This window comes from Ursus arctos, unplaced genomic scaffold, assembly GCF_023065955.2.
Source record: "Ursus arctos isolate Adak ecotype North America unplaced genomic scaffold, UrsArc2.0 scaffold_1, whole genome shotgun sequence".
Taxonomy (NCBI): domain Eukaryota; kingdom Metazoa; phylum Chordata; class Mammalia; order Carnivora; family Ursidae; genus Ursus; species Ursus arctos.
This window is the reverse complement of record NW_026622763.1, coordinates 107062205-107082134: the sequence shown is the minus strand read 5'-3', so window position 1 is coordinate 107082134 and position 19930 is coordinate 107062205. Positions and strand designations below refer to the sequence as shown.

The window sequence follows — 19930 nt, the reverse complement described above, 5'->3', positions numbered from 1 at the left end:
TCTAGGGGCCGGCCGCCTGTGTCCTCGCCTGGCCTTACCCTGGCGGGGGGACCAGATGTGTCAGTCACAGAGACTCTCTCCCCACCCCCTCTTCTTGATACTGTGGTCTTTCTCAGGCACAAAAGCCTACTTTCCCTTTGCTAGAGAATCCATGTCGTCCAGAGACAGCCCACTGGCGGGTCAGCATGGCCAGCAGGCTGGGGGGCTTCCCGTCCGTGGTCAGCAGGGACTGTGAGCTTGTCCTTTCTCATCACCCGCTCTGTGAACCGAACCTTCGTGCAGGGCCATGCCCACACGGCCCAGGTAGCTTCTGGGTGTCAGGCCACACAGTGTGAGGACGGCCCAGCCGCCCCCAGGCTCTTGCCTTCTGGGTATAGTTGCCCGCCCTGCCCCACCCCTGTAGGAGCCGGAGAGGAACCCGCCATCAGGACTCTGTTTCTGCCCGAACGGCACCACCCCCATGGTCAGGGGCCAGAACTGTGTAGGTGGGTCTGAGGCTCCCCGCTCTGAGTCAGGTGGTCCCCACGGCCAGCCACGGCGGGCCCGGGACAGAGGGCCGCGGACGGCTCTGCAGATCGTTCTCGGCTCAGACTTCTCGTCAGAGATGGGGAAAAAGTCCTCTAAATACAGATGGTCTCGTCCTTCTTCAGACAGCCCTGTCGTAGGACAAAGGATAAAACATCCTAGTTTTCTGCTCACTGTAATGTGCAGCCGTTTGTCTGAACGTGGCTAAGTTCTCTTCGTTAGCTCTTAAAAGGATACTCTTCATGTTCAGAGAAAGTTGTGATTAGTAATTATCCAGAGACTAAACCAGTGCTTTTCAGAAAGAAAACCAGGAAGTTGCAGAGGGTCACAGATGGAATCAGCACGGGTCCCTGAGATGGACACATCCCTGAGGGAGACCCCCGTTCCCGTGGCCACGGCAGAAATGTGCCACATAAAATGTGCCCACCATGGGGGCCAGGGAGCCCTCGTGCCACCCAGGGGGGACCCAGCCGGGGCCCCCCTGCTCATGTACTTTCTTAGCTCGTCTGTATTGTTACTTTTTTAAAAATGCATGAAACAATGAGTTCCCTATAAAAGAAACAAACAGGATGGAAACGCCAAGAAATTGACAGTTGCCCTTAATCCCACTCCCCAGAGGTAGCCATCGTTAGTAGTCTTGTTTAAATCTTCAGATTTGTTTCTGTGCACGGACAGACGGAGACAGACGTGGTTTATTTGCGCAGATAGGACTCCGATGTCCCTGTGTGCTCTTTGTTAATCCTCCACGCCCCGTCTTGGGGTCTTCCGTGCCCGTGGATGCGGCTCGTCCTGGCTGGCTCTGCCGCGCCCAGCTCTGCACACTCGTGCTCCCGTGTCCCATCTGTAAGCGGGAGTGACGTGCTGTCACCTCGAGAGTTCCAGCCACATGAGCAGTAAATATCAGTCGAGTGCTTTACCGAGATGATGCCGTGTTCGCTGCACTGGTGGGCATCCGGGTTGTTCATGCACGTGTGAACGTGTGTTCTGTATACACACACGCGCGTGTGCAGAGATACAGATATGCTGCTCTTATGATCTACCGGACGCGGCCTCTCGAATGTACGTGTCTTGCCCACACACTTTAGTGCACTGGTGGTGAGTTTCTGCATTTGGGTCCTGCTCCTGACCAGCTGCTTATTTTTACCAGATGTCCACTCTGCCCCCCTCAGTTTTGCTGGTATACCCAGAATTCCTACAGTGCCGGGGGACTGACTCCTATTAGCCCGACTCACCGAGAGGGTGGTACTGGGACTAGAACCCCCTGAGGCCAAGTGTCTGGCGTGGCTGCAGCTCTGCTCCCCCATGGCTGGTGACGGCGCCTCCATTCCCCAGCCTCCATCGTGTAGAAGTAGCAGCCGTGGGTCTGACGAGAGCACTTGGCATGGTGCCCCCACCTCTGCTGGCCAGGATGAGGGGGTATTAACGCAGGTGCCCCCCACAGAGGCCTGCCTGACCCTCGGGGAGCAGGAGTGAGGGGACTGCAGACAGTGCTGCAGCGGGGCACCCCTCCTGGCAGATACCTCAGCCCCAACTTCGCTTCCCCTCTGCGGGAAGAGCATGAGACGGGGTGCCTCCTGGAGGGAGCTGTAGGGATGTGCACAGCACCCGCCTGCCCTTTCCCCTTCCTCCAGCCTCGCCTCCAGACACGCAGGACCCATCCCCCTTCACAGCATCTTCCTGGCCGTGACCTCAGTCACTGTGGTCCAGGGGTGTCCCCATTCCCTGTGTAGCAGAGCCCGGGCTCGGCGTCCCTCCCTGAGGGTGACCCCGTTGCTGTGGCTCCGCAAGGGGCGCCAGCAGGCATCGCAGCTCTGCCCTGTCCCCAAGGACACTGCAGACGGGTACTTAGCACAAGTGCCGGGCCCCGGTGTTGTCTGTTCTGGGTTGATTTTGAATACCCTGGTGTTTGCCTGTTTGTGTATGCTCACACACTGTCCCAGCTGCTCTGGAAGGTTCTAAGGGTAGGAACCAAGTCTTGTCTTTCTTCTGAGCCCCAGAACCTCAGGCAGGACTCAGCCCAGCACACAGCTTCGTAGAGAGGCTGCTCCCTGACGAGAGGGCCTGGGATTTGGGACTAAAAGCTCTTGGTTTTGGAGGACAGCATAGTCCTGCCACAAGTGCCCCACGGCTGAGGGAGTGGGAGGGGCGTGGGGCAGCCTTTCCTTCCTTCTTCACTTGCTCCCGCCACCCCGGGGACCTCTGGGCACGAGCTATGAGCAGGACGTTTGCCTCTGCTTCTGTTTCTGGGAACTCCGCTTGCCCTCTGGTGGACCTGGACTTTTCAGACAAGTGGTCCTTGCAGACGGAACCTGTGTTAGCCTCTGTCACTCCTAGGACGTGGCGATGTGCCCCAGCCAGGCCGCTTTCTTGGGGGGGGGCGGCGGCCGAGGACCCCGCCGGCCGCTCTGACTGCGGCTGGGCCGCGCTCTCTGCCCCAGGCCTTGTGTACGACACGCTGATGCTGAAGCACCAGTGCGCCTGCGGGAACAGCAACAGCCACCCCGAGCACGCCGGCCGCATCCAGAGCATCTGGTCGCGGCTGCAGGAGACCGGCCTCCGAGGCAAATGCGAGGTAAGGCTGGCCCGCACACGCCTGCCACGGGACGCCGCGGGACTCTGGGCGTGCGTGTGCCACGAGCTGGGGAGGGGCCTGTGAGCAGCTCCACCGTGGCGTCGGGCACCTGCGGGTGGGCCCCAGAGAGCCCAAGGCTGTTTTCCTACACACCCAGGCCCTCCCTTCCAGGAGGTCAGCCTCTGTCCTGCCCCCTGTCCTCCTGCACCCCCATCCTCTTGCCCCCATCCTCCTGCCCCCTGTCCTGCCTGCCCCATCCTTCTGCACCCCTTCTGTATGCTGTTTCTGCCCTCTCCCACTTTCTGAACCCTACGGCTACTTGTTTTCCTTCTGGCCGAGTCCCTGGAGAAATAATTTCCTAGCTATGCTCCCCTTTGGCGCCTGGGATGCGTGGCCAGGCCACCATCAGGCCTCTGGCCAAGGGCAGCGTCTGGAGGCCCACAGAGGAGGTCTTTCCTGTTAGCTTTTTGTGGAATGTTCTCTTACTTCCATATTTCCAGAAGCTGCTAGGAGGGCGTAGGGAGAGCCTCAGGCCTTTGAGGGCTTCCCCAGAAGTAAAGTCCCTCCGAGGTGGCAGGGAGTGTGGGAAGCTGAGTCTGGCTGGACGTCAGCCCGTGCACGCAGCGCCCTCTGAGGCCAGTGAGAAGGTTCTGGCTGCTCTTCATGTCCCTGCGGTCCAGCAGTGGTGGTGCCACTGTTGTTCGCACGAGGAAGGCCAAGCCCCCACCCCCGCCACCAGGGCCTGGAACTCACTCGGCCCCACATTTGGCTGCAGTGGGGCCCCAGTCCAAGAAGGCAGGAAGGCTGCCCTGAACAATGTTCTGCGTTTCCTTTGTCCTTGGGGGCGGGGCAGCGTTTCCGCGAAGCGACCCGACTGCCCTTGGCCCTGGTGCAGCCGTCACAAGGAGCGCTGCGCTCCTCAGAGGGCCCTGCCCGTACTGTGTGCTTGGAGGGTGGGGGCTCCGGGGCAAGTCCTCCTCTTTGGAGGGGGCCTGGTGTCACCCACCTCCCAGGAGCCCTGCTAGACACGTCCCCCCAAGTAGGGACAGGATGGGACACGGGCTGACACGGGCTGGCCCGCACAGTGCTGCAGGAAAGCTAGAGCCTTACAGCTGATGAACACCGACCACGCCACCTGTAACAGCCACCCCCCCCACCTGTCACAGCCACCCCCCCCACCTGTCACAGCCACCACCCCCCACCTGTCACAGCCCCCCCCCCCCGACCGGCCCGAGCAGGCATGTGCGGGGAAGTGGGTACGCAGAGCCCACTGCGTGCGTCCACCTGCTCCTCGTACAGAAGCTAGGGTACATGGGGATTTAAGTCATCGTGGTTCCCGTGATCCCCATATTTACCAGTTTTATGGTGATGTGTGGTTTTCGAAGGGGGCAGGGGCCTGAAAGCTGGGTCCAGCCTCCTGCCCTGCATGCCCTCTGGGGAGGACGTGACCCCACCGGGCTGGTGAGGAGTGTGGCACCCTCTCTGGGGTCTGGCCAGAGGCTGCACCACTGGGGGGCAGCATTGCCCTGGCGGACACCCCTAGGAGGAACTCTCCCGTGCCCGAGTGTCCTGTGCCTCCTGCCGCCCCACGGGATCAAGCCAGGGCCCTGCCCCGCCTTCAAAGGCCTACGCCCCATGACTTGCTCTTTCCCCTCTGGCCTCTCCCGGGAGGGTCCCCTCAGCACAGGGGCCTCTCAGGGAGCTTCTTCGCCAGAAGAGCAGACACGCACAGGATTGCGATGGCAAAACAGCCCACCTGGGGACAATGAGACCCTCGGACCCCTCTGCCCTCCTGTGGCCCCGAGGCGGGAAGTGTCACCCACTCCCCAGCCAGGGGCTGCAGGGGGTCCTCAGACCTGCAGACTGGGATACCAAGGAGGAGAGGGGTTTACCGGACATGGGGTCAGACCTGAGTCGGCAGATGGTTGGGAAGAGGCCTGGGTGAAGCGTGCAGTGTCAGCATGGCGACATCAGGGATGCAGAGCCAGGTGCCCTCGATGGGTGGGGACGCTGACCTCACGGTGCGCGTCCTGCTTCAGTCAGCCCAAGGGAATGTGGTGGCCCTACCTCCCCCAGGCTCCCACGCGGGCCCCCGAGGTGGCAGAGCTCAGGGTCCAGGCGCTGGACACGGTGGGAGGAATTGGCCTGACCACAGAGAGGTTAGCAGGACCGGCCACGTGGAGGCCCGAGCCTCCTGGTCTGTGCCCCTTGGCATGCCCCCTCCAGGGGCCGGCCTCCCGTCCCCGTGCTGCTTCGTTGGGCCCAGCTTGGCAGTGGAGGGCGTGGAGCTCATGGCCCTGTCCACGCCAGGAGGCCGGGCTGGCAGAGACCCGGCCACAGCCGCCCTGCATCTGCTCCCTCTGCTCTCGTTTCCCTCCTGTGTCCATGGGCGTCCCTTGGGAAGCTGTCACCCGTGAGCAGTTACAGATCCTCTGCCAGGTGGCGGGGAGCGAGAGTAGCCCCTGGACCACCACCACGGCGGCCTCCACCGCCGTGTAGACAGTTGTGTGACCGCGGCCCTCAGAAAAGCCACGTCAGTGTGAAATGTTAGCTTTAACCTCGCTCCATAAGCCACCGTCCTTTTAAAAGTTTAAGCGTAGCCCAACTAAAGAGTAGATTTTATGTTAATTTCTGGGGAAATGTGAAAATAACCGTGTAGCCTTGAAGGAAGCTGTGGACAGACATGCAGATGAGAAGCCGAATTCTCTGACTTCAGGCCCAGTGCGGGTCACAGCGAGGGGCTCGATCCCGGGGTTGGGGGTGTGCAGGGCCTGGGTGTGAGCCCAGGGGCCCGGAGAGAGCAGCCCCCACCGGGTGTGGCAGCCCCCCTCCCTGGACGAGCAGACCCCAGCAGCTGGAAAGCAAAGTAGCAATTTGATGCCAAATCATTTGGGTGACAGGGAAGGTTAAAGCATTGAAGGCTGGAATTATCTGTCTAAATCTGTTTTTAAAGTTATAATTAAAGTGTAAACCCTCCAAAACATATTTTAAATATTTTTTAAATGTGTTGGGTGCTATCTACTTCTTGTTTTGCAAGAACCAGCTAGTTTTGTGCCCGTGTACGTATACAGTTTCCTTGGGGTGGTGCTTCTCCCGCGCGTGGTTCTCTGCGGCAGTAAGCCCCAAGGGCGCCGGGAGACACGAGCAACCCTTCCCCTGTCGCTGCAGTGCATCCGCGGACGGAAGGCCACGCTGGAGGAGCTGCAGACGGTGCACTCGGAGGCGCACGCCCTGCTGTACGGCACAAACCCCCTCAACAGGCAGAAACTGGACAGTAAGAAACTTCTAGGTATTTCAAGGCCTTCTTTACCTTTACCGCCCGAGGCGGTGTTTCCAGCCCTGTGCCTGCTGGTCCCACCCCGGCCCCAGGCGGCGGCGGCGGGGACGGCCCTCTGCGTGGCGCCTGCACCAGGTACCGAGCTGAGGGCTGGAGGAGGGTCTCCCTGTCGGCATTCGTGGGCCTCCGGTTTCAGGCCTGTGTCAGCTGTGTGCTCTCGACGCTGGTGAGAAGCCCTGGGTTTGTGGAATGTCTTGTAACCGGCGATACCCAAGGCTGATTGGGGCAGGGGGGCGGGGGTACTCAAGCTCCGGGCCTGGGCCTGCTGTGAGCCTGGAGTCGGGGAGAGGGGAGGGGTAGCCTGGAGAGGGCTCTCTGCAGGGTCTGGGTCGCCGTGCTGGCGGGTGGATCCTCCTGGCGTCTGGAACTTACCAACGGGCATCCGCTGCCTGGGGAGGCGGTGGGAGTCTCAGCAGCCTCCTGCGCCTTGGGCTCCTGGGCGCAGACCCCACCCTGGTCATGGCCCTTCCTGGGCCCTTCTCACCCCAGGCCACCTTGGACCTGGAGAGAAGCGGTGGGCTGGTTCCTCTCCAGTGTCCCCAGAGGCTTTGCTCACGCTGTGCTGGGCGGATCCCGCTGCAGTGCGCCCCGTTCACTCACGTGTGTGTGCGTGCGTGCGCACCCGCTCCTTCACTCCTTCCTTCACTGCCTTGCCCCCTTAGGGAGCACATCTTCTGTGCTGGAAATCCGATCAGCACGGAGCTGCCTGACACGGTTGCAGTGGCTCTTGTCCGTGGACGGGGGGAGCTGGTGGCCAGGAGGAAACCTGTGGGTTCGGTCCTGGGGGGGCCAGTCATCTGCTTCCTGAGCCCCACTGCCCTGTAGTAACAAGGTCTTCAAAAGACATGACTTCTTGCTCTGGGAGATGGGAAAGGCCCCAGCGGCAGGAGAGCCTAGAGGCTGGAGAAGCAGGTGGACAGCCGGTGCCACAAAGTGTACTCCAGCGCTGTGGACAGAAACCACCAATGGGACCCGTGGACTTAGATGGCAGAGACCCTGGGCCTGGGGTGGAGGGTAGGGAGCAGTCAGACCAGGGGCTAGGCCAGAGGTCCTGAGAAGCCCAGCCTCCCATGCCCTCCCAACCCCTGGACAGAAAGGGCACGGGACTCCCTGGCTGGGACGAATGTCAGGAACAGAACAGGGCAAGGCACGTGCCTACCCCCTGCCTCCCCTCCCTGCTGGGCTCCCCTCATGCAGACCCTGCCCTCAGGCAGACATTACAGACCCCTCTTCAGAGAATAGCCAACCCAAAGGAAGCTGACATGAGGATGCCCGACAGGGAGCCCCCAGTTCAGAGGCCCACTGTGTGCCTGGGATGCCCAGTGGCTTTTAGGCCTCCGTCTGAGGACAGATGACCAAGGATTATCTGCACCTGGGGAAGCACTTCACAATCTGAAACGGCAGCTCAGAGGACAGAAGTCTGGGAGATAAAGGACACTAGAGAAAACCAGAACTGTCCTTACTACCCTTAAAGAGAGGAGCTACCATGGCCACGTAACTTGGACGAGAGCAGCAAGGCAGGAAGAGACCCAGAACACTAAAGAAAGTCCCATCAGACGCAGCTGCAGGAGTAGACAGTCCCAGGCTGGGAGGTCGGGGCGGTCAGTCCCCTGGAAAGCGAGAGGAAAAGACTCAAAGGAGTGTTCCTGACTCACGGGCGCTCCCAGGGAAAGCGAGAGTAAAGGAAGGGAGCACCTTGGAGCAATCACGAGCCAGCCCCAGAACCACAGGGCGAGCCACACCGCCCAGACCCCCCGAGGCACAGAAGGGACAGACTTGGAATGGCGGGACCAGGTGAGGTGTGCCAGATTCCAGGGCAAATGCCCCACGACACCAGGGCTGCCTCGCCAGTTCTGGGCGGAGGCTCTTCCCAGCCCGAAGCTTTGACCCAGCCGGGAAGGGTGAGGAGGAGCAGAGGCATCGGCGGACATCCTTCCTCCAGGCTCCCAGAGGACACACTTCTCCAGCGTGGAGGGAGGCTGAGAGGGTGGACACTGGGCCACAGGCGGGAGAGGGAGTTGCTGAGCAAGGAGGCTGTGTGCGGAAGGCCAGCACAGCATGATTGGCGGGATGGCCCGGTCCCCACGGTCCTGCAGGGTCCTCCGGGAAACACCGCTCCTGCCAGGGTGATGCCTCGGCTGCCTGGAGTGTTCTCCAGCACGGGAGAGATGCCCGTGGGCCCCATGCAGTCATCGGTGCTGCCAAGGCATGGAACCAGTAACCCCCGACCTCAGTGGTCGCGCTCCTGGTGACCCTTCTTTGGCACCTCCTGGACCCAGGTCAATGATGGGGTTGCCCCTCCTCAGGTCAGGCCGACGTCACCGGCCCCCTGAAGCCCCCTGTCCTGTTTCTGGCCTCTTTGCTGAAATGTCTTCCCATTATCTTCATCCCTGTTTCTCTCCCGGAGGTTGCAGCCCTTTGAGTGTGTTTCGTGTTCATTTCGTTGTTGTGAAGCACACTGAGTATGTCTGTGTGTAATTTACAGCGAGGATATCCTCAATCATTGTTTCCTCTTTCTTTTCTGCTAAACACTATGTTTAAAACACCATTCCCGTGGCTACAAGGACACCTAACCAGTTACCTTCTCTGCCCTTGAGATCGATTTTTAAATGTCTGATGCTATTCTAACCAGGAGTCCTATTGTCCGTCTGACTGGTCCAGACGTAGTAAAGTTGGCGATGACCTCAGCTGTTGCTAACAACCCTAATTGGGCATTTGGACACTACTGTGTGAGTTGCCCTCTTTTTATGGAATCCACAAATTTCTAAGCCGTACGTGAGAAGACCTGCGTGGTCATCGAGGTCGTGCTGCTTGGCATGGTGCAGCTGGGCTGACGGGGGCTGCACGCACTGAAGGTGTGCGGGGCCCAGCCTTCAAGGTTTCCGGAGGTCCAAGTGTGTCTCCTGACGGCAGTCACCAGTCAGATGGCCGAGCGGTGCCTGGAAGTGTTCGGGAAGGGTCGAGAGAAGAGCCCGTGCTGCAGGCACGATGTGAGGACGTAGCTTCCCCACGTCCACGGTCCTACCAGTGCACCTGTCAGCAGCTGCCATGATGGGAAGAGCACAGTGGCCCTTAATGCATCAGTCACCACTTCTGCCTGGACAGTTGTGGCCTCACCAAGGTGATGGTGGCCCCAAACCACGGGAGGCCAGAGGGGGCCAGAGGCGAGCAGGCGGCAGGAGACAGATGGAGATGAGCTGTGCTGAGAACGGCCACGGGCCTCAGGAGCTCTTTCCAGAACCGCTTCCCTGTGCAGAGCTCCGTGCTTACCGCCCACCTGGGAGTGCGTGAGATCCTACCTTTTCTCACTATTTTGATCGTTTGCTTGCTGGATAATGAGCCAAGTCAAAATAGCTAGGTGATTTATGTTTTTAATGCAGAGCGTATTGGTTCTAATTTCACAAAGAGAAATCCAGTGTCTTCGCAGAAGCTCTTTCCCTTGGACTTGGACACAGTTGTGTCTGAAGTCCCACACACAGACCTGTGACTTATCTGGAAAGAAAGTGCCACGTTCCTGTTGGGAAGGTCTGTGACGCAAGAACCGGTCATGAAGCCATCCCCAGCCCCAGTGGCCACCCAGGGCCATGTACGTTTGGAAGGCTGAACCTGTCAGAGCCACTCACCGGGCCTCAATCGATGCCCTAGGCCCTTAGGAAGGCCTGTTACAGGGCACGGGGCAAAGTAGGACCACGAGAGACTTGGCGTCCATGCCTTCTCCTGCCCTGGGCCTGTTCCCCCAGCCCGTCTTCTCCCTCCTGTTGGCTCCCTGCAGAGGGTCACGGTCCATACTGAGCAAGCCCCTCAGGAACCACCCTCCTCGGCATTCTGCCTCCTGCCCGCCTGGCCAGCCGCCCACCCACTCGCGGGGCAGATCGCCGGGTATGGGCCGGCACTGAGTACAAGGGAAGGAAGCCTCACCTGTCCCCAGCCCCACAGGGGCTCCACTGAGAAGGCGTTTGACTAGAGCCGGAGCCATGGGTCCAGGCAGCGGCCATCAGCGGGACGTAGCATGGAGGAGGGCTGGGGGGTGGGGGGCACAGGGGAAGCAGGACTAGGGTGGACCCAGAATCCAGGCATTTCAGAGGCAGTGGGGGAGGGGTGGCCCTGGTGAGCGTGAGCTGCAGGAGGGTGCAGACCGGAGCCTGGTGCATGATGTGGGCCTCTGGGCTCGGGGTCTGGTGTGGTCCTCACCAGGAGCTGGGGTGAGGTGGGCACAGACCAGGTCCAGTGACCCAAGACTTGTTTTCTTCCTGTGGTCCTGGTAGTGCGATTCCTGAGCATTGAGGGCAGGGGCCGTGTTTTGGATCAGGCAGAAGGTGTCAGGAGTGGGCCTCCCCACAGTGAGCACAGCCCTGCCAGGTCCAGAAAGCAGAGTCCGAAGCTGGCCTAAGGAACCTGCCAGGAAGGCCTGGGGGCCACGGGGCCGAGGCATAAGGGAGCAGGGAGTAGCTAGGCGGCAGAGAGGGCCTCTCCTGGGTCAGTCCTGGAGGGGCGGCAGCCACATGGAAGTGGGCTTCGCACTCGGGGGGGTGGGGGTGGCTCTGCCTTGTGACAGCCATCCGTGGATCCCACTGAGGAAGAAGGCAGTCCGTGCTGTTGTCCCGGGGCACAGGGCTGAGCCCTTTGGGAGAGGGGACTTGCCTCTGCGTCTCGGGCTGGGGTAGGCGTGGATGGCCAGTCCAACACTGTGGTTTCTTAGCTGTGTGCCATCCAGGTGGACTGGGGATGTTTCTAAATGGGGAGGGGGCTGTCACTCTTCACACACCCGAGAGTCCCTCCGTGTCTACAGGGCTCACTGGAGCCTCGAACCTGGGAGTGTGAGGGCCGGCAGGAGGCTCACTGAGGGCCCAGGTTGGATGTGTGAGTGGCGAGATGTGCTCGGGACGCAGCCTTACCAGGTGGTTCTGTGGGATGTACGTGAGCTCAGGCTGGAAGAAGCCCACCTCTGGGGCCCATGCCTCAGAGGAGTGGCTGTTGCCATGGAGAATTCCAGGTCTATCCACAGGGGCCGTTCCCACGCGGCCCAAGCCACAGCGGGCCACAGGGTGATGTCTTGTAACCTTTGGAGCCAGTTTGCCCCTCAGTACGTGGATACACGGTCCACAGGCGCCAGAGTGCCATGTGGGCACCCCGTTTCCAGAGCCCATGCTGTGCTCCTTGTCCACGGGGTGCCTGTGACCTTGCCCTCCTGACCTTGGCTGTCCTTCCCCCTGCAGGCTCGCTAACGTCTGTGTTTGTCAGGCTGCCCTGCGGTGGTGTTGGGGTAAGTATTTCTTTAATGTGCAAATAATGTTCTGTTTGTTCTCGGGGTCCCAGTGGTCACAGAAATCGCTGCCCTGTTTTCCGCCGAGTGGATAATTGCTGCCAGGTGTTTTCCATAAACAGGGTCTGGCGGGCGGGGCTGCCCCACGCTCGCACGTGTGGCTTCAAAGGCCTGGGAGCCTGGGAGCATTTGGGAGGCCGGACTTGGGCACCTTCCTCCGGGAAGGTCGTCTGGCACCCATGCTCGCTTCGGGAAACAGGACCTGGTGTGCAGGTCGGGGTCCCTGCCTCGCCTGCGGAGAAATAGCGCGCTCATACTCAGGCCGGGAACCCATCGCGCAGTAGAGCAAGGGTGTGTGTGGTCGCTGCGTCCACGGCCAGCCCGAAGCCCCAGCTGAAGCTCAGGACGTGGAAGCCTGGTGTTTATGGGACCCGTGAAGTGTGCAGAGCCGCCAGCCTGGCCGTGCTTGCTGCTTTTCTACGAGCAACAATGCCCTTAAGCAGACCCGCTCAGGTCTCCTTAGGAGAACCGGTGCCCTTCACACGGCTTTCCCCGACCCTGCTGTGGGTGCCGAACCGTGAAGGACGCTCCAGTCCGGACATCCACCCCTCCCTCGGCGCAGCGAAGGTCAGGTGTCCCCCGCCAGAGCTCCTTGTTAAGGGAGAGGGGCTCCCCCGGCTCCCATCGCCTTGGGTGAGAGGGGGTGGGGGGCAAGAGCAGACCCCTGAGGGCAAGCCTGCGCCTCCCCGCAGCGGCCCTGCAGGCCAGAGCGCGGCCGGCCACGGAGAGGCGAGGCCGGACAGACGGCACCGACAGCAGAGCCGCCCGGGCTGGAACTGGGCCGCGGCCGAGTGTGTGCCTAATTACAGATCGCAGGGCAAAGCTCGAGGTCTGGATTCTGTTATGGAAATGAAACAAAATTGTTTTCTTCCTGAGTCTTTACAAAACTCGCTGCTTTGAAAATTATCCCGTCAGAAAGAGAATAAACGGCATTTACTCATACCACCAGCAAGCCCCCTAGAGTTATTTTGTATCGTAAGTAGGCTGCAATCTCTTAATTCGGGGCAAATTTTTGGCCAGACTTAAAACGGCTTGGATTCGGCTGCCCTGCAAGTCAGGATTTATAATTTGCAAATGAAAGCTAAAGTCAGGCCTGGGGCCTGGAGCCAGGCAGCCCCCCACCCCACGCCCAGTGTGCGTCCAGAGCCCAGCCCCCGCAGGCTGACCAGCACCCACCTTCACATCCAGGCACAGAAGTGCTCCAGAGCAGGGAGATGGTGGGAGATGCCACTAAGTCCAGCTGGGTAGAGAAGGAGCCCGTGCACTCATCAGTGGACAGTGTGAGCCATAGAGTGTTTAGGGGATGGTTCTCTCTCGATGGTTTCCCATCGTTTCCTCTATAGGGAGGTCAAAGAAGCACAGTGCTCATGTGGGCGCATCATGTCCCCAGTGGGAGGGCCGCCCCCGGCGGGGGGTCAGGAAAACGAAATAGCCCCTAGGAGCCAAAGGTGGGCGTAGCATGGGCGTTCTGGGTAGTGACACAGGTAGGGAGAGGCTGCTCTGCTTGTCCTGAAAGTTAGTTTGAATTAACATTTGGGGTGTGTGATGGTGTGTGAAAGTTACTTGCAAACTGGTTTTTTCCTTACCTGTGCTAAGGAGAGGCTTTGAATCATTGTAACTTTTTTTCAAAGGAAATAAAAGAAACTTCTGCTTTGCTCACCTCCCAAGGATCCCAGTTTCCCCTTAAGGGGACTTGGTGTGGGTGAATTCCCCTCCCTGCCAGGGCTGTGGCCCCCCTTACTGGCCCTGGGTGCCCTGGAGCTGTGGCCCCAGCTCCATGGCTCCCCAAGGGCCATGTCGTGCTCAGAATCAGCCAACCCCTGGGGCATCCCTTTTAAATTTCTGCAGGACACGGCCTCCACATTTTCCTCTGCTCGTTCCTGGCTTTGCCTAGGACAACGGGGGGCTGGCCTTCGCTCTTTGCTGTGGTTGCCGCTCCTGCATTAGCAATCGTACTACCACTCTGCCCCCCCCCCCCCGAGCCTCGTGCTCCTGGAACTCAGGGCTGGACCTGGCCATCCTGGGCCGGTCCGGCCGGCAGCTGGTGGCCGGCAGCTGGAGGACTCGGGCCCTGAAGCTGAGGGACGTCTTGTTGGGTTCTCTGAGGACAGGGGCAGTCTGGGACCCGGCCCCTCACTCTGGGCAGGACATCATGGGGCCTTTTCTGCCCTGGGGTCACACACAGAGAGCCATGAGGGTTGTCCAGCCTGCCTCCTGGCTCCGGTTCCCTGGGCGGAAGACCCAAATCCTCTCGTTCTGGGGAGAAATAATCGAGTGGTTCTGTGTAAACCGTGTTCAGTCCTCAAGGGAGCAGCCTCTGGCCAGCCTGGCCCCGTCATCCTCACCCTCTTGGAAGGCACAGCCGAGGTTGGGACCCCCCGGCACTCTCGCCCGAGGACCGTCACCTTCGATTTTAACGAACGGCCCTGCAGCTGAATAGCCGGCCGGGACAGCTCTGTTTGAACGGTTACTTCCGTGAAGAGCGGTCCCGTGTTATTTACAACAGAAGCTGGGCTTTGAAAGTTGAATATTAATGCTGCGGAGAGTCGGCAAAGTGCAGAGCGTTCTTTGGACATTTGGAAACTATTTAAAGAACACAGAGGTTTGGTCATTGAAAAGAATAGCCCTCACAGAATAACACTCCTCCGGAAATGGCTCGAACCCCTCATAAATGTATTTTCAGTCATCTTGCTTTGAAGATGAAGCTTCAAGCGTTCGCTGCAGGAAATCCACCCCCCGCATAATGACCGGTGTCCTTGTCAGGTGGGCAGGGGCCCGTGGGCGCCTGGACGGACCTCGGCAGGCGCAGGTTGGCTGTGTCCCCTCTGTGTGGCTGCCTGGCCTCTGTCTCTGGAGTCCCGGAGCGTTTGGTGCTCGGAGGAGGTTGATTTGGGAAGGAGGGGCTCTCACATAGACTTGGCAGACACTGTTACAGGGGAGCAGCCTGTGAACGCGCAGCTCCTCAGAACTCTCACTGGGCTGGGCGCGTCCCCACAAAGGGCACATGAGCGTGCCCGAGGCTCCGGCTGCCCCGCAGCTGGAGATGGTGCCCAGGGGCCCTTGCCCGGGCTCCCAGGGGCTCTGTGCTTCGTCTGGGCCCTCCGGTCCTGCCCCCACTGGCTTGCAGAGCTGGCTGCTGAAATTTCTCTGTCTCCTTTAATGCGCACAGTAGCCAGAGCTCTAAAAAAATCTAATGAGCCTAAGTAAACAAACAGAAATGACCTAAACTTGTTTGTGCCACACACGTTTCTCTGTTTGAGGTGGAACAGCCCACCGGGCCAACACCCTGTCACTGGGGCAGAGCAGTGCATGCCCCTCCCCCAGGACGGCCCCCGAGGGCCAGCTCCTCCCACCCCCTGCGCCCACTCTCGTCCCTCGTGCTCCCGTCCCACGTCTGGAGCGACTCGTTAAAGTCAGCACGAGGTCAAGTCTTCCTGTGGGGAGACCCGATTCCCACTTTCCTTATCTGCGGATAGTAACGCTCCCCTGTACTTGCAGCGACACCAGACAGACAAGGAGCTTGGTGACCTTGACGCCCTTGCTCTGACCTCACACACATTGAAGCACTTGGGGAAAGCAGTGAGCCCTCAGAAGGGGTAAAGTCGCGCACCTCTCATTCCTGCTGCGTTTGTGGTTCTTTTCCTATTTAGTATTTTTTGTCATATTTTCAAAAAAAAAGTAAGCCCTAATGTGAGCTGGGTGTGTTGTATAATTAGTGAAGAAGAGGTGAGCGGCTCTGTGCTGGGGTCCCACAGGCTTCGCAAGCCCCCAGCTGCAAGGCCCCCGCAGGAGTGGGGGGCAGGGGTGACGGCTGATACGTCCCCTTATGGCAGGACCCTTGTCTCCGCAGGTGGACAGCGACACCATATGGAACGAGGTGCACTCGTCGGGGGCGGCCCGCCTGGCCGTGGGCTGCGTGGTCGAGCTGGTCTTCAAGGTGGCCACGGGGGAGCTGAAGGTCGGTGAGCACCCTGCAGTAACGGGCCCAGAAAGGAGCCTGCCAGGGGCTTTCCGGGCGGGGGGATGGTGACGGGGAGGACGGCTCCTGTCCAGGGGCAAAGGCGGGACCTGCTGATCCCCGGGAGCACCTTGCACTCTTACCCTCTGTTGAAGAGCCCCAGGAGCTTTGCATACGGGTGTCATCACCAGTGACCGCCACACTAGAGGTTGAAACGGAGCACTTTAAAAACATAGTTATTCATTTGAAACTAACAGGAACGCCCGTCTTAGTGGACGAGCTGTAGTCCCAGACCTGCTTCTGCCTCCGTCTCCGGCGACTGTGGTCACTAGAAGCACATAAAGGCGCCTGGCCTGACACGGAGGCGGGAACGGGCGGGGGGTGTACCCAGCTCTCTCAGATGACCGTGGAGGTTCTTCTCAGGTGCTCCACCACAGGCCCACACGTGGCAGTCTCTCGAGGTTAGCGGCACTGTGGGCCCTGAAACAGTAGCAGTGAAGCCTGCCGGGTATTGCAGGCTGGCGGCAGCTTTTGTGCACACCGGACTTCTGCAGCGCGGCGTCCTCCCCACCTGGACGTACGGGCTCCTTGAATCATGCAGATCTTCCAGCAGCCCGACCCATCCTGTCGCACAGTGTCGGGAATCGCTGATTTTTGAAATCGTTCACATCAGCGCACATCCCGTCCGGGGGGGGGGGGTCCTCTGAGTGTCGGGAAGAGCTCAGGGCGCACGTCTGCCAAACTGCTCCTCTTCACACGACAGCCCGAGTCTGGCCCCTGACCCCACATGCACCTGCCCGTCCTTCCCCTTTGTTGGCTCGGGGTGTTAGGAGGTGTGCACTCACGGGTGGGGACTTAGTGCCCGTTGCTGGCACTGCCTGGCACCGTCGTGTGCCTGTCGACACAGCGAGAAAGGCAAACCAAGTCAGGACTGTTAGGAGAACAGGCCCCCAGAGGGGCGCGGGGACCCCCAGAGGTCTGCAGCCCGCACTCCCGAGAACCGCTCTGTGGGGCTCGTGTGCAGGGACGGCTTGGTTCTACAGCGTTGGGAGTGCAAAAGGTGGAGCTCCCACATGCCTGTGTCCCTCACCCTGTCCCTCCCAGAGCCGGCCCTGCAGCAGGCTGAGCACCACTGCCCCGTCCTCGATGGTCAGCCGGCCCTGGGGTTCCATGCCCAGCCGTGACCACACAGCTTCCTGCTGGCGAGACGCGACATGCCCATTTAAGTCGTTTTCATTGCAGGGGCTACAGAGTGGTTTACAGATGGCTCTTTAAAGCATCAGTGGCTTAGAGGTCCTGGGGCGGGGGCAGCTTCTCCAGCCTCTGAGCTACTTCTTCCAAGTAAATGGGTCGCTTGTTTTCTACGGTGCCCACTCCCCTGGGAGCCGAGTTGTTCATGTTAAGGCCAAACTCGGGCAGGAGCCCCTGGTTTGAGCCCCTTGTACTTTATCTGCACCTAGGGTTCCTGTCAAGTGGCTTCCTGGGGATACTGGTGCCCAGGGTGCCCCGTCCACTCCTATCCAGATCCCCGAGCTAAGCAGCTCCAAGCCTTCTTGCTTCTGAGCCATCAAAGATAAAACGTCAGGGACAAATTCACCTTTTATTTTACTGACCGTGACAACCAGACGATCTCTTTAAAAGCAGGGACCCAGACGTCTTTGAAGTGCTTACAGCCAGCCCTTTGTCCTGTCCCCGTCTGTGAGCCCAACGTGCTGTGGCTCTATGTCCTTGCGTGACTCTGAACCTGCCAGCAGTCCCGTCTGTGCTCATTTTCTTACTGATGTGAACCCCTCTTCCTCCCTGTTTCTCCTCCATCTGATGTCGTGTGCAGAACGGCTTTGCCGTGGTCCGCCCTCCAGGACATCACGCGGAGGAGAGCACACCCATGTAAGTGGACACGCGGCCGTGGTGGGCAGGGGTGTGCCGGTTTCTGATTCCTCTTCTCAAAGGGCTGGGCTGCACCTGAGTGAAAACACGGTCCCGAGTGACTAGCGCAGCTCAGAGCGGCCCGGGGGACCTTTGCTGCTCAAATCAGGAACCTACAAATGTCAGTCTAGACAAGTCTTCTCAGCCTTCACTCTAGTAAAAAATTGGGTGGAGACTTGAATTGCACCAGAACAAGTTCATGTGGCACTTCATTGTTCTAGAACATTCTGACCAAACTCCTCAGGTCATCTCCCATGTGGTCTTCCAGCTGACCTGCTTATGGATTGGTACTACTGAGGCTGACCTCTCAAGGTCATGAGCACAGGGTCCAGCTGTCTGAACTCCCTGGGATTCATCCTAGCCCTGACTATGCATATATCTGTGGAGCTGGCGAGGCAGCAGGTGTGGAATGCAGATTGCCCAGGTGCCCTGGGGACAAGCGGTGGCAGGTGGGGACCCACCTGGGATGGGGTCACAGGGACCCGACACCGGGCCTCACCAGCTGTGCACCAGGTACCTGGTGCCTGGGGGTGGGCTAGACGTGCCTCTCGTGCGACCTGGGAAACCAGTCCAGCGAGCAGGACGGGCACCGTAGGAGGGTGGATGTCCCCTGCTAGGGGAGGTGGGAGAGGTGACATCAGGCTGTCCCCTGAAGAGTGAGTAGTGATGAGTTGGCAGACAGAGCCCAGCTGGGAAGCCAGGAAGCGCAGGGAGGGGACGCCAGAGCCTGGTCGGGGGCGGCTAGAACAAGGCTGAGGAACCGAGGGCTGAACCCGCACTCCGGAAGGAGCCTGGGCCTTGGCTCCCAGGCCAGCGGGAGCCCTCTGTCCTCTACACGCACAGTGAGGGCATCGGACTGTGGTTTGAGAAAGGACTCTCCTTCCCAGGGAGGAGGGAGTGCCCGCAAGCTCCTGAGAGCGGCTTCAGGTTACACTTGCTGCCTTCCCCGAGAAACCCTTGGGCTCGGTGACGCCACGACCCAGAACCCTCCATGCTGTTAGGGTCAGGATCCTGTGTGTTTCCTTCCTCTGAAGGCAGTTTTCTAATCTGAATCTAAGCTGTTGGATATCCTGGAGCGGAACCCAAACGGACCCAGATGGAGCACTGAGGAGCGTGTTGGGGGGAGAGCTGTTGGGGCGTTTGGGTGCATGTGCCCCTGCAGCTCTGGGTGCCGGCGCCAGAGGCGTGTGTCCTGCTGTGGTGGGGGCAGGGGGCTTGCAGGTTGCACACCTGGGTTCCCAAAACAAAACCACCCAAATTTCCCTGTCTTTGCGGTAATTCAGGCCAAGGGAACACCAGAGTTAGAAGATTTTCGGTCTTACTTGAATGCCGTTGTTAGCTTGTTTTTGCGCCTTCTTGAAGAAGACCGCAGAGTTACTCACGGGAGTGATGTGTGCCTCACTGTCACACATCTGAGAGCCTGGACTGATAGGCAGGAAGCAGGTCAAATACGTGACCTCAATCCTCTGCGGAGGCCGGCCGGTGAGCGGCTGCCTAGTTCTGGGCCAGGGTGTGCCGGTACACCGTGGAACGGGCTTCTCGCCACAGCTCGGCGGTGTGCACGTGGGGGACGTGGGGGGGCCTGTCTGTCGATCGGTAGCATCGAGTGAGGGAGCCGGGCATTGACCAGACCCTCCTGAACTCTCATGGGACTGCAGCTGGTTCTGCCACGCGTCGTGTGAAGACTGGTGAGAGCCTGTCTTTTCCCTCTGTCTGTCCTCTCGCCTGCAGGGGCTTCTGCTACTTTAACTCCGTGGCCATCGCAGCCAAGCTTCTCCAGCAGCGGCTGGACGTGAGCAAGACCCTCATAGTGGATTGGGTAAGTGGGGCCTGTTCCCTGGGAGGGGCTGGGGTTTGGGAGCCCATGTGCTTCCCCGAGCAGACAGCGTCCCCTGTGCAGAGACGAGGCAGGCTTTCTGCCTCCATTGACATAGGATCTGGGGGACTTAACTTCCTGGAAACTACCTGAAATGCAGGTGGTCGTGAGTCCACTTCACAGCCATCAGCCAGTCCTGCTGATAGCTGGGCCCTAAAATGTCCAGAAATGTGCCTGTGGTTGAGAGCAGCAATCGAAGGGTAATCCATGGCAAGACCTCGTTGAGAGGCGGGTTGGCGGGTTGGGGGGTGGCTGTGATGGCCGCAACCTCACACGTCCACCTAAGGGTGTGGGCCACACTCTCCCACAGCCTGACATGGCACCGTGCGTCTCTGTCCCTCTTGGCGGAAGCACCTTCCTACTTCAGCCTGGTGACCCCTCATGCTGGCTTAGCCTCCTTCCCATTTTCCTAC

At 59.8% G+C, this 19930-nt stretch overlaps 1 protein-coding gene across 6 annotated transcripts in view; it reads left to right on the top strand.

Annotated features, from left to right (window-relative positions):
* Positions 1-19930, top strand: part of HDAC4 (histone deacetylase 4) — a 301426-nt gene that overhangs the window by 251355 nt on the left and 30141 nt on the right. For 5 of the 6 annotated variants that reach the window (XM_044380446.3, XM_044380448.3, XM_057306129.1 and 2 more), the window contains 6 exons: positions 2964-3097; positions 6266-6386; positions 11651-11697; positions 15608-15715; positions 17547-17602; positions 19373-19460. In XM_044380446.3, the coding sequence (XP_044236381.2) occupies positions 2964-3097; positions 6266-6386; positions 11651-11697; positions 15608-15715; positions 17547-17602; positions 19373-19460 (554 nt within the window). The remainder of the gene's footprint in view (positions 1-2963; positions 3098-6265; positions 6387-11650; positions 11698-15607; positions 15716-17546; positions 17603-19372; positions 19461-19930) is intronic. The other variant, XM_048213944.2, reaches the window with a different exon arrangement.